At 38.2% G+C, this 13,735-nt stretch overlaps 2 protein-coding genes across 3 annotated transcripts in view; one reads left to right on the forward strand and one right to left on the reverse strand.

The window, feature by feature from the left end:
- LOC132202613 (uncharacterized) overlaps positions 1 to 13,735 on the reverse strand; it is a 310,158-nt gene that overhangs the window by 258,588 nt on the left and 37,835 nt on the right. The window lies entirely within an intron of this gene.
- LOC132202247 (cell adhesion molecule 2-like) overlaps positions 1 to 13,735 on the forward strand; it is a 145,776-nt gene that overhangs the window by 116,607 nt on the left and 15,434 nt on the right. For both annotated transcript variants that reach the window (XM_059629043.1, XM_059629044.1), the window contains exon 3: positions 574 to 709. In XM_059629043.1, coding sequence (XP_059485026.1) covers positions 574 to 709 — 136 coding nt within the window. The remainder of the gene's footprint in view (positions 1 to 573; positions 710 to 13,735) is intronic.

Raw genomic sequence — 13,735 nt, forward strand, 5'->3', positions numbered from 1 at the left:
AATTAGAATTAAAACGTTTAATTCATTTTGAAATAATTGTGAAAATAGTTCTGTAAATTTTAATCAAAACTTCCGTTAATTTTGACTTAAAACCAGTATCCAATAAAGACGTTCCTGTAGAAAACTTTGACTTGTGTGCGTTTGATACTTTTTATTTACCTGTTGCACAAAGTCGCACATACATAGTGGGAAATTAAAGGCATGCATAGCGAGAGTGAGGCATATGGATCGATAAATTCATAGCCTGAGAGGCGCACAAAACCGGGGAGAGGCGCATCAATAAAACGCGTCAGACGCCTCGCGAAACTGTACATATTTGATAAGGAAAAGAAAGCGGCGGCCTTTGCCTCTGCTGTTGCTTCTGTATCGGAAGTTCTCCGGGGAACGAGACGGAATTTGACATTTCTGCTGCCGGCCCCATCTGCTTTTCAGGCATGCAAAACGCCACGAATTAATTCCCCACCGCCGAGGCATACCTGACAAAATGCCACGCAATTTCTCTGTTTAATTATTTAACGGTTTATCCGTCAGTTGCTTTTTGTTTAAAATATATAACGGGCGTGTTTCTTTCAGCTGCACAACTCCTCGGAGAGCACCGTGGTTCTGACACACGTGGATCTCTCTTCGTCGGGAGTCTACAGGTGCGAGGTGTCGGCGGAGGCGCCCTCTTTTCAGACTGTGTCAGAGAGAGGAGACATGACCGTCGTCGGTGAGTGGCAATTTTTTTTCAAAGAAACATTTTTGGAATAACTGAAACGTTAAAAAATTAATTACCAGCAAATTTTAATATTCATAACAAAGTTAAAAATATTAAAATTTTAATTTCTTACCACATTAAAAATAGACAAAAATGTTTCTAATCAATTTCTGTGTTTAATCATTCTATCATTCATTGTTATTCAAAATCTGGCCTAATAGTTAAAATTAAGTTATAAATTTAGATAATTTTCTTTTGTGCTGTTCTCCACGTCCCATTTACAAAAATTACTATTTTTTTTTAAAATTTATAAAAAAAATCAACAATGAAATTGTTAAATGGATTGTTCCTTTAAGAGATAACCGGTATTTTTTTTTTCACCATTTTTACTGTCCATGAATAAGTGCTGTGAAGTGTGAACAACAATGGGCGAATAATTTTAATCCGGCGCGGGTGAAAGGTGATTGGAGAAGAAAGATTCGAGTGTAAATACAAAATCGCTTTTTCCGGGAGAGGAGGCGAAGCCTGGTGAATCGGAACGAGGAGATAAAAATGACATTAATAAGACGACGCACACACACCGCCATATCACGCTTGGCTGGTCGAAGCGAGCGACAAAGAAACGTGTCGCAGGCGCGGCAAATCAATCATTTTCGCCACATCAAAAGGGGTATTATGTATAATGGAAATCACTCGACTGCGTTTTTATTTAATGCGATCCAACGGCGGAGGATTTTTAATTCTCCGACCCGCAGCACCGCGATTTTTTCCGCAACGCTCCACAGAAAAGTCTGGAAAAGCAGAGGAGAGGGAAATGTATGCGAGTGGGCGCCTTTTGTGGCGATATTTCTTTTATTTTAATGTCTACGTCAGCTGTTCCGGGGCTCTCGCTCGATTGTAATTAATTAATGGTTCAGCGTGGCGAAAATAAGAAGAAGAAATGAAGTCGCTCTCTCTCGCTTTTCTGATTAATTTTCGCGTCGCTGCGCCGCACAAAGGCAGAAGAATTCTCCTTTGGTCGAGGAATGAGTGACTCGCGAAAATAAACTAGTGGCTCTCGGGGGTTCATTAAATAATTACAGGGTCGACTGTGAGAGTAATTAGTGGCTCTCGTGAATTTCAAAGGGTGGCATTTACAACGATCAGTATTACAATAGAGATCGAGAGGATGTTCGTGAGAGGCTTCTGACCTTCTTAAGAATTATTTCTATTTTTATTTTGCGGTTAATAATTTGATTTATTTAAAATCATTAAGTTCATACGTTCAAAAATTAATTAAAAGTCTAGATTTGTATTAATTTTTGGTCTCTATAATAAAAAAATTCTGATTATTTGGGAAGACTTCCTTTAAAATAATATAGATTATGCAGTCATTACTGTGGAGGAAGTGCCTCCGCTTTTATCTTTTATTTTTACAGCTTAATTTTAAATGCATTAAATTTTTATCAAGCCCTATAAATTAGGCTCCGCCGAGCAGCACTGATAAGGGAGGGGACAAAACGTTGCTCCGTCTCCTCTGTGTTAGCATAAGAAAGTTGGCGGAGGTGCTCTCGAATAAAAAGCGGCGGGTTGCCTACCTACCTGCTACTTGGAGATTCATCACATGCGGAGAGCACCAGCTCCTCCGCCTGCTTTTTATTTAGTCTGTACACGCAGAATTATAAATACGCGACGGCGATAACCTTTTCTTTATTTCCCTTCCTCCAACTCGAATGTCTTCTTCTTCAACAGTATTCAGAGATGGGGAGAGAAAAAGAGAGAGAGAGGCGCGATACTTGCTACAAATTTATCGCGCGGTGCTCTGCGCATCTTAATTTTAGCAAAGTTGGAAAGAAATTATAATTACAAGAATATTTTTCTGCTTTATTATTGAGACCTTAAATATTAATAAAAGTGACCGAGAGTTCAATTCTTTTATAAAAATTTATTTTCCGGGAACAATTCACCATTTGCGAAATCGAATAACATTGGTTCTTATGACAGCCTCATCTTAGAATGATTGAATCTTTTCAATCCTAAGACATGTTGTACAAAATGAAAAATAAAAAATATTGGCGTTGGAAAAATCAAAATTGGTTCAGCGTGGGGCTGTAGTCAGGCGATCAAAGATTTGTAAAGTAGGCAACCGAAGCCAATTTTTTGAGCTTTTACAAATCTTTGATCGCCTGACTACAGCCCCACGCTGAACCAATTTTGATTTTTCCAACGCCAATATTTTTTATTTTGCATCTACTACAGCATATCTTAGGATTGAAGAGATTCAATCATTCCAAGATAAGGCTGCCATAAGAACCAATGGTATTCGATTTCGCAAATGGTGAATTGAATTAAATTGGCCAAGCCCCAATCATATATAATCAGCAAGGGGAAACAGTATAATTATGCTTTTAAATGAAATTTTTACATTAACTGTCACATAACAAATCTAAATTAATTAAATTAATAAGTTTTAAATAAAGAAATTAAATTGAAGATGATTTAGCTAACTTAGAAAAATAAAATCAAAATTTTACAATAAGTGTAACAATAAAATAATATTTTAATCATTTTAATTTTTTTATAAACTAATTGCATTGTATAAAATTATTAAAAGTCTAAATAATAAATTAATTATTATAAAAAAATATTTAAATTTAAATAATATACAATACTAATGAAAATTTTTAAAATGTTTTATCGATGCATTTTTCTGAGTTGTTAGATTTTCTAATTATAATTGCAGATCTCTTCTCTTAATATGGTATGGAAATAAAACAGCACCGTATGACGTGAGTTGCGGATTAATCAACCCCACACGGAGCGCGTTCAGTATGAATTAACAGACTTACTTTAATTACAGTCGCCGCAACACGTCCGCTAATTAGCGGCGTCTTAAATTATGTCCGATCCCCTTGGTTCGATATGAAAATGTTAGTTTGCTGCAGAGGCGAAGGAAGAAGCGGGTCAGGCACGAAGGTCTTTTGTCAGGCTAATGATGCTGGTGTGTGTGTATGCAGCTGAGCCGCCGCTCGTCTCTGATAATGATCCTGCTGCGGTGCGCATTAATTTATCACACGCCACTGTCCACTCACTCTTGCGGCCCTTTGATTATTGCCTCCTGCTCTGGGATATCGGGGGGCTTGCAAAAGGATATAATAATAATCTGAACGCGTCACTCATTACGAAATTTCAAAGGAGCGCCCGCGTTTTCCATCGATCGTCAGTGGTGAAATTGAAAATGACTATCTCTGGAAGTTGAAATTATTTATTCATTTGTATTTTCATATTTTTTCTGGGAATAAATATTCCATGCATTGTCAAGAAGCTCCCTCGATAGGTTTTATGTATTCAGACTGATTTTTATTGCTGGAAAGTTTGCCCGAGATGGAGAGACAGTTTTATCAAGAGGCAAGTTATTTTACCACACTAGCGAAGAAGAATAATCGCTCCGTATTATCGACTCTGGCGCGATGACATTTAACCTGATTTCAATTCAGCCGATGACATGAAAGACGTTTCCGATTTTTATATCGTATTTCTTATTTTACGGGATGCATTTGCAAGTCCAATTTTATGGGCCTCTTGCCAGCCGGGCTTATCTCGCAATCGTAAATGATTTCACCTGCCTGCTCGCTCCGTCATCTTTCGTTCCCCTCGTCGAGTTTTTAAAATCCCCGAGTCAATAAAAAAAAAGAGGAAGAAAAGTACTTTTGAATTGAATTTTATTGCGGCGCGACAAGCCGGCCACTTAATTTCAATTATGAGATGCGCGCCCAGCTTTTATGAAGAAGGCACGCGCATTTTTCTTTTATTGCCGCATCGCCTGACTAACCTTTCAACACTTTTCTGATAATGACATTCCTCGGCTTTATTATTCACTTAATGGCTGCCTCCGATAAGATTGGATCCGCTGAATAAAAAAACGCCATTTTTTCCCTCTTCTTCTCCAAATCTGAGCGTTGAAAAAATATTCTCGTTCAATCTTGATCCGCACTTCAGAGCACAATCGGGCAGAGATTCTTTGGTTCGATGCAATCTACTAATTGAGTCATTAATCATATGGGCTCCTGCGAAGCAGCAATAAGACTAAAAGGCTCGCCGCAGTTTGCTTTTGGCAGTTAATAAAAAAAATTCCCCAACCCCTCAAGCATTTTCGCGCACCCTTCCTTATTTGGCCGTAGATCAAAAATTCCCCGTGCATGTATGCTTATGAATTGCTCAGCCGGCAAAAGTTTGCGGGAACTTTTCCAGCTCAGTATTATTGTTATTATGATAATTTATCGCTCGCTCCCCTTTTCTCTTTTTATTCATATGGCTGGACAAAAACAATTCAATATTTCAGCCGCTCAAGAGGAAAGAATCCCGAAATTACGACGCGATTAGGCAAAGCCGCGGCGCACGATAATTGGCGGTTTAATTTTTCCGGCACTAAAATTTGACGGCGTGTGTGTTTATTTCCGGTTTAACGTCATCATACTTCAGCCTTAACGGTGACACTTTTCGCTCGCCCGCCCGCCTCGGCCTGTTTGCGCATTCAGCCGGCGTGCCGAGCGAGACCGACCCACACACGAAATATTGCACAATTCGACGCGAAATTGGTTTCCAGCCAATAAAATAAAGCGCCGCCGCCCGCAAAATAAACGACAAAATGCATCCTGACGGGCGCTCGCTTTGCCCACCTGCGCAAGCCAACCCCTGATCTCATGGAAATTGAGCTCTTTGAGCTGCACACAAGGGGCCGCAAAGGATTTCCGCCTAACCGGTATTCCAAGATTGTTATCTTCCTGCGAACGGAAAATTTGCATAAATTTGGGGTCCAATTTGTAAATATGAAATAATTTCTCGTAGAAACAAAAACCATGCATACTTTATATTGTTATTATAAATTATTAATTCCGTTTTAAATTATTGCCAATTTTAAAATAAAAGTACTACATTAAAAAAAAAAAACTGTGCGAAAAAATATATGTCAATTTATAAAATCAGCTTCAATAAGATTGAAATTAATTCAAATAGACTAGCAGAACATCAAAATCTTTTAAAATTAACAGAAGAGTAGTATTTTAGCCCAAAATAAGTGAAGTCCGGCAAAAAATTTGTGCAGTTTTAAAGACAAGATTTGAACTGGCAAAATGAGATAAAACATTTCGCGTGCTCTCCCAAGTCCTGGCCCCATTTTGTCGATTCTAAACCTCGTGCTCCTGAAATAAATCGGCGTTTCTGCAACTGGAGCCCGCTTTCTGCGGAGATTGATTCAATTTGAGGCCGGAGCTGCATTACCATATAAATTATAGTTGGGCCGGAGCAGCACGATTTAAAAGACAAAAAGCACTGCAGCACGGTGGCGCCGTCCAATAAATTTGGTCGCAAACGACACACGGCGCGTCCTGTGCATTTTACTTCTCACCAAGAGAGCAAAAGAGAGAGCCGAGGAAAGACAATAAGCGTTTGGGAGAAAGAAAGCAAGAGAAAAAGAAATAGAGGGCCTTTCGGAGGCACCGTTTGGTTTGGGGGGAGCGGCAAGGGAGAAATTTATATTGGACCGATGATAATGCAGGAAACGTACGCAGGAATAATAATAATGGTTCCGTCGGAGCGGCTGCGGTTTCGGGGATGGGAGAGGGTGTGCTGAGGAATGCAAGATGTGGATTTCGGGGATCATCATCGCTCAACACGAAAACTGCGCGCTAAAAGCTCTGTCAACAAACAAAACTATATAACAACAGAGCGCATAGCCAGTTTATTTGCACCGAGAATTATTCATTCCAACGCTCTCTCCGCCGCCCAAGAGAGAGGCAAAGATCCGGCGAGCGCGCGTTTGAATTTCAAATGCCATTTCGAATGTAGCCGACAACAAACAACGACTACCCCGAATAGATGCACATAAGTGAAATGTTTGCTCTTCCAGTTTTATCTCTGTTTGCTCTCAAACGCGTGCCCCGACCAGGTGCGTGTCTGCCCTCGATTTTCTGATCTACTATAACAAAATTTATTTGCAATGGAAATTCCATTATTTTTACTCCGAGAGCTACTGAAATATTTGTTAATTAGTTAAATCTGGAATTAATAATAATTATTGCCACAAATAAAAATTCTGGAGTAAAATTCTTATTTTTAATTAGATTGCGTTGTTATTAACGTTTTCATTGCTTTCATTCCACCAGTAAGCTGTAGGAAAGGGCAAAAATTTTTGAAAATTATTTTATCGTTTGTGAAATATGGGCTTGTTTGCAACTCATTTTTCCGTGCTTTTTATTACACTATAAAGAGTTTCTTTCCAAGCGGCTAATTTACGGTTTCCCGGCGCCTCTGCCCCGGAGTATGAAAAGGGTTGAAATTTCCTTTGCGCTTTCGCTCTCGTTTTGACCGCGATGAAATATTGCAAATTAAAAAGTCTGCACACAAAGGAAAAAGAGAGGGTCGTATTTATTGTTATGGTTGTTGTTGCATGTTGCTCTAAAAATGTAGAGCCCTTCCTGCGCGCAGCTTTTTAAACGTCCACGCGCCTGCAAAATATAGCGCGCCTCAAAGAAGCGCTTCCTAGTCTTTCATGCAATCCCATAAATAAATTACCACCAACACCCCTCGCACGTATATTATTTTGCTCTTCCGAAAAATGTACCTGAGAACATTCCCGAGGACCATCCAATTTAGTCCCTACTTGCCCTTTCTGAACGAGGGTCTAGGGCTTGTTTAACGTCTGAAATATTATTCCAGTGGATTTCATTACGTAATTAAATGCTTTGGAGTTTCAAATTTTTTAAATTCAAGCGCAGAGAGTGAACTTTGATATTTAAAAATTAATTTTTCTTTCCTGGTGAAATGGGACGTTTTAAATATTAATTCGGAAAGTAAACTTTTTTCATTCGGTGGATGGTTTTGAAAGCTTTATAAAAGTGTTTAAGCCACATGAATTATAAATATTTAGGTCAGCGGTAATGGCTGTCGGAAACACTCGATTAGCAAAGCGCAGTGGAGAATCTTGCTCTTTACACCGGGACTTGGAGGAATACATTAGGAAATCAAAACACGATCTGCATAATGCTCTCGCCCGAGTTTGCATAAATCTGCGGCGGGGAAAAAAGCGATTCATAATGAGAGAAGCTGCCTTTGTGCCGGCGAGCGAGCAAAGAAAAGGGAAAAAGAGGGAAGCATTGTGCGAATGATGGTGTTTGTGATATGGAGTGATTTTCCCATTGGATTCTCATATTATATACAATAACAACAAAGCCATTCATCACACACTAGAGCAGAAACTTTTCCTGTTTGCGCCACCCCGTAGTACACGTATAAGGGATGCAATAGAATGCGAGCGGCTCGTTTCTCGCCGCAATCTTCAACTTCCGCAAACTTGCGCCGAGGCGGCAGGAGAGTCATTTGTTCAAGAAATCTGACACACTTCTGTCATTGTGGTGAAACTAATAGTCGGGCCGACGTCCCTGAGAGCAGAAGCGGGAGTAAATCATGCGTTGCAAAATGTTTTTGCACTCGCGCTTATTGAATTCATCACAGGGGAACGGCAAAAAAAGCCAACATCTGAAATTGATGAGTTAAATTATTGACATTGTAAGACGAAAATCTTTTTTATATTTTACATATTATTTAAGAAAGTAACTAATTCAAAATTCAAGATTGCAAACAATACTGTATTTAATTGAATTGAATATATTGGAAAGTCTAAATTCATATTACTTAATTCAATTATTTAGTTCTATGATTTATTATTAAATTTTTACCAAGAGCTGATATGTAATTTTAATTCTTTCACAATTTAAGACAAAAATAACAAACATAGAGTAAAAAACAACGCACTGTACATTTTTAAAACCAGCTTTCCCGCAAGTGATCAAGATATTTATCAATTAACCATACATTTGTATTAAAAATTACTTTTAATAGCTGAAGATAAAACTGTGAATTATCATTTGCTTTTTAATATAATTTTTTGCATCGTATTAATTCCATTACTAGTTTTCATAGCAAATAAGCCAGCATGAATTGCAGATCAAACAGAATTTCCATTGTTAGCCGAGGTAGAAGTTTGCAAGTAGATTGGCCCGATTATTGATGACGCACCTGTCTAGCAAATTCGCACTGTCGATTTCTGCGAAGAGGCGGAGCTGAGCCACCCTAAGTAATCAGCAACGTTCGCCGAGAGGATAAATCCTCACGTGGATCGCGTTTCTCCAACAAAAACAGAGAGTTTGGAGATTAAGCGCCAGCCAAACACGCGAGTAAGTAGTTGCAAAGAGAGAGAGAGAGAGTGTGTAAGGGTTGTGTGCTGACTTTGATCCAGCACTGCATTTCCTACATATACTGGCACCGGGCTGGAAATCCCGAAACCGCACGGCATAAACAGTTTCTCCTCATCGCAATGCAAACAACCAAACTATTCCTCGTACGTAGGTCCGCATTGTTCGCTGATAAAAGCGGATTTTTGGCCTCGCAAGCGTTCTGCGGCGGGCGTCAAACTAGCAACAACATTAGTTCGCAGAACGAGAGCACACGTGTCAGATGCACAAACAAAACTGCTCGTGATTATTAACACAAATATTAACTAGTGCGCTGCTTTGGCGCGTGTGAATGCGCCCTTTTCTCTCTTCGGCGGCATCTTCATCCCTCCCTGCAGGCGTGCGTGTGTGTGTAATTTTGGCGAGCTGATTATTCTCGAGCAGAACTCGCACTCCGGAACAATGGTCCTGACTTGATTAGAGCTAACTCGGTGTGTGGCTCTTACATGAGACCCGCCGTTCAAAATTGAAATTGCCTGCTCCGAGCTCTTCCCAAGCGTTTCTCCGCGAAATTGGTTACCTGATGGGGTTTAAGCAAAGGTGAATCGATTTGTATATAAAAGATGACTTTCTTTTAGGCTCCCTCGTAGCAAACAAAAAAAGCATTCTAATTTCTTTGTTTGGGTCCCGAATATTGTAAGGCGAGTTTCTGATGTTTTGTGTCTTTTAAAGTTTGCTCATTTCTTTTTTATTTAAACATGCTTTAAGTCATAAAATGAATTCTATGACTATGTATTTATAATTATGATAAGTATTTTTCTTTATAAAATTTTGTAATTGAATTGTAGAATGACAATCAACGCAATAATCTGGATGACCACTCCGAAAAAGAAGATTTTTAATTTATCAAATTTTATCACACTTTAAATTGATAATGAGTAATATAATATTTTAAATAAAATCTATAAATTGTCCACAAATAAAATATTATCTTAGAGAAAGCGTTAAAAATATTTTATAATATTTTTGTGTAAATCTAAAGAAAACATAAACTAAAAAAATATTTAAAAAAAAATGATAAATCATTTAAACTTTAAAGCTATTGTTATTTAAAATAATTTAAATTCTGTTCATACTTTAAAATTTTTAATTTTAATAGTATTGAAACAGCTGCAACATATCAATAGGCTCTTTTAGTAGGTTAATTGATTAAAAAATTAATTAAGTATACTAATGAATCTCATCCATGTTTTGAATCTTTAGATTCGCGTTGCTGGCGTGTAATAAAATTATGCACGTGGAGCGTAAGAAGCGAGATTACACATTTTGCGCCAAAAACAAGTCGCGACTAATCTTGAGATAGAGCAATGCTTTGGTTCACGACGGAGAGAAAACGCTCTCTCAGACACAGCAAGAGATAATTTAAATATTTTTACGTCCTCCGCTACGTGCTTATCTCGCGCTGCTTACAAAGTGAAAATTGTCTCTTGGCTCTGCTCTGGAGCGGCGAAGATTATACGCGGGTGGGCGAAAAGAGTTTCGGGTTTGCACTCGCGAATGTGCGAACAAAGTGGCGCGTTTTAATTGTGCCAGTGCAGCGCGAGATTAAAACATTAGCGCAAAGAGGGCCGCCAGCATGTATAATTTTAATTTGCCACAATTTCTAGATCAAAATCTAATTATTTTTTTTCTGCACTGGAGCAGCTGCTGCAAAATCAGGGGATTGGATTTGCGTGGAGGAATTCGTCGGAGACGATAAATTTGACTCTGCATTGACTCGCTCCTTGGAGTGGGAAATTCGCTCTGCTCGCTTGCGCATCCACTAACTCAATCATCAATCCAACTTTGATGACTTAGATTTGTAATCGGCAACTTGCTGCTCGCAGGCCTGCCCGACTGTTTCCTCCTCCGTCTTCTCTCGCACTCCGTTTCGCCTCCAATAAAAACCAACATTATTTATGTTCTGTTGGAACTCTTTAATTTTATTACTCCTCGCCAACTTTGGCCTACTTCCTCTCTCGGCCTCTGTTTTTCTCCCGCTTTGAGCACACGAGTGAGCGAAAGAGGCGGATGATCATTTTTATTGCTTTGTGTGCGCCGAGCTGCTCAAATATATCATTTGCTGCGGATTTTCCCGCTTTTCCACCGCAGCGTATCTATTTTGTGCTACAAGTATAAGCCGCAAAAGTTTCTCAATAATTTTTCTTTAACAGTTTCTGAACTTCTTTTTCCCAGAAAGGATCTAGTCTGTTTAATAAGTGCTGCTATTAAATTCATTGCAAAACGGATTTTTTTACATGGAAACGAAAATATTTTGCTCAAGTATTAAAGGTCAATATTATTTAATTATATGCAATCTGTTAGCTACTTGAACGCGTAAATCGATTCCCAAGACTAAAAATAACTTTTTACTTATCCCCAAATTGAAGATAATGCAAGAATTTCTAATTGAGGCGGAAAAAAGGGCAAAATCGCTAAATAAATCAAATATTAATAAAAAATTATGAGGATTAATTTCTGATCTTGATATTTTTGTGTCCCTTATTTAATTTTTAACAAATACAACAAATATTAACAGATATCATAAGAATTTCAAAAATAAATATTTCTTAATTTTATATTCAATTGTTCCAGGATAAACGTATTTTTCTACAATTTTCCTGAAATATAATAAAGTACAAATTCAACTTGTCTGAAATAAAAAATGATGACAGATAAGCCCGTTTTGGCCAGACGTGGCACATTCGGAAGCGGCCGATTATATCTTGTGAAAGGCTGCTTTCAGCACAAATTTGTCGTGCCCACCAAGACCATAATCGCGTATGTGCGATTCAATTTCGCGACGCCGCTGCTCCACTTGATGCTCGATGGAGGCGGCGGCAAATTGTTTTTGCTTTTATAACAAGGGAGGTGGAGCAAAAGGGAAGCCTAACAAGCGCAAAAAAGACGCCGCTTTGCCTTGCAAAAGAAGACAAAGCGAGAAAAGGGCTCGAGGTAAACTGGGTGTGCGAATAACACACGGAAGCGAGCGAGCGAGCGAGCGAGGGGCTGACGGACGTCAAATGTGATAAAGAGTGGAACGCGCGTTGCTCGTCGTGCAGGGCGCTTTTCTCTTTTATTCAGAAGGAGATCGGTGACAAAGGCTGTGAAACACGAGATTCGCGCTGCTAAAGACTCCTCTTTCTCGCTCCCTGTGTGTTGTGTGATAAAATAAAACGCACCCTGTCTGTCCTCCCTCTGTGCTCGCCTTTGCAGTTTATTTGTGTTTTATATTGTTTTACCTGCCCTACTCGTTTGTTCGTCTGTGAAAGAACGCGCATTAGATTTAGAGCCAGAAACGCTTTCAATACTTCAAAAAAAGTAGAGAATAATGTCAAAATTGGATCATTTCATTATGATTTTAAAATGCAATCTAATTATTACACAATCAATCTTTGGTTTTATTCAGAAAACAGTTAGGACACCAAAAAATGAAAATAAAATGCAATGATGGACAATTTCAGTGATTACACGAATTTTCAGGTTGGGGTTAGATTATAATTATTTTAAATGGAAGATAAATCACGTCGTTTATTTGAATTATTATTCTATGATTAAAAAATCAAATCTAAATAATTATGCCCACCGTCACTCCTTGTCCAGATTAGTTGATTGACGTATTCTTTTCATCAGTTACAGCGTGACTCTTGATGTAATTAATAATTACATTTCAATTTCTAAATCCGTTTATAATTAAATTTTAACAGTTTTGAATGAAAAAGAAGATTAAAAATAAAAATAAAAATTCTTATAAAAAATAATATATTAATTAAAATAACTTGTAAGCGTAAAATTAATGAATACATTTATTAAATTAAGAGTACACAAAAAATTATTATCTTATACATATATATAGTTGCCATTTAATTTTTATATATTATTGTGTGTTTACTTGCACCTATTATTTATTTGAATATGAGAGTGACAACGACAACATGGAGATGCTGGCAGGCAGCTTGTGTGTATCTAATTTCCTTATCTTGCACCCGTCGAGCGGCGCACGGTGTAATTTTTCACAGCGTAATTTGATAAATCTGGCGAAAAATCTGGGCCGAGTTTCGCTTCGGCAAAGTAGCAGCGAGAGCACTTCGTCACTGTTTTGAAATAATAATTTAGCAGCGGCGCGCGCGATAATATATCTTTGTTTAGTTAGCAGCAGCAGCTAATGCTGGGGAGGCAAAGCTGCTTTCGCTGGCAAAGTAAGACCGACGAAGAAATATAATCCATCACACTGCAGGGTATTCACAATGAAGACGTATAGCTCTGTGAGTGTGTGTACGGCCAGCGAGGACAGAAAGCACCTTTCTCTCGTTTTCTTTCTCCGCCTAATCGCAAAGTGTTTCAATTCAAGGAGAAGAAATTATCTTTCCGTGTAGTCGCTCCGTGCGCCCAACTCGCCGGCGTTATCGCGTCGAGCGTCAAAACGTTCTCTGGAACTTCTTTCCTTCTCTTGACGCCTTATCTGGGAACAAGAACATTTTCTTCCTTTTTATTCCAATGTGACTTGCTGAAGTTTTCTATCCGGCGATTCACTGATATTTTCAAAATCTACGAATTCAAAATTAAATTTAAAAGCTAAAAATTTATCATATACTTAAAAAATCTCAAAAACTTTAAGACGGGTGATATAAAAAAAATATGAAATATCTTTCATAGAAGATACATTTTTTGTTTTAAAATAATAAAACATGAGCATGGCCTCCATTTTTCCATTAAATATGCTTGGCTAATGTCAAATTAGCATGACATCTTTTGACCTAATAATGAATGAGTCTTGCTTTTTATATTT

Source organism: Neocloeon triangulifer, unplaced genomic scaffold (assembly GCF_031216515.1).
Source record: "Neocloeon triangulifer isolate White Clay Creek 2 clone unplaced genomic scaffold, ASM3121651v1 ptg000015l, whole genome shotgun sequence".
Taxonomy (NCBI): domain Eukaryota; kingdom Metazoa; phylum Arthropoda; class Insecta; order Ephemeroptera; family Baetidae; genus Neocloeon; species Neocloeon triangulifer.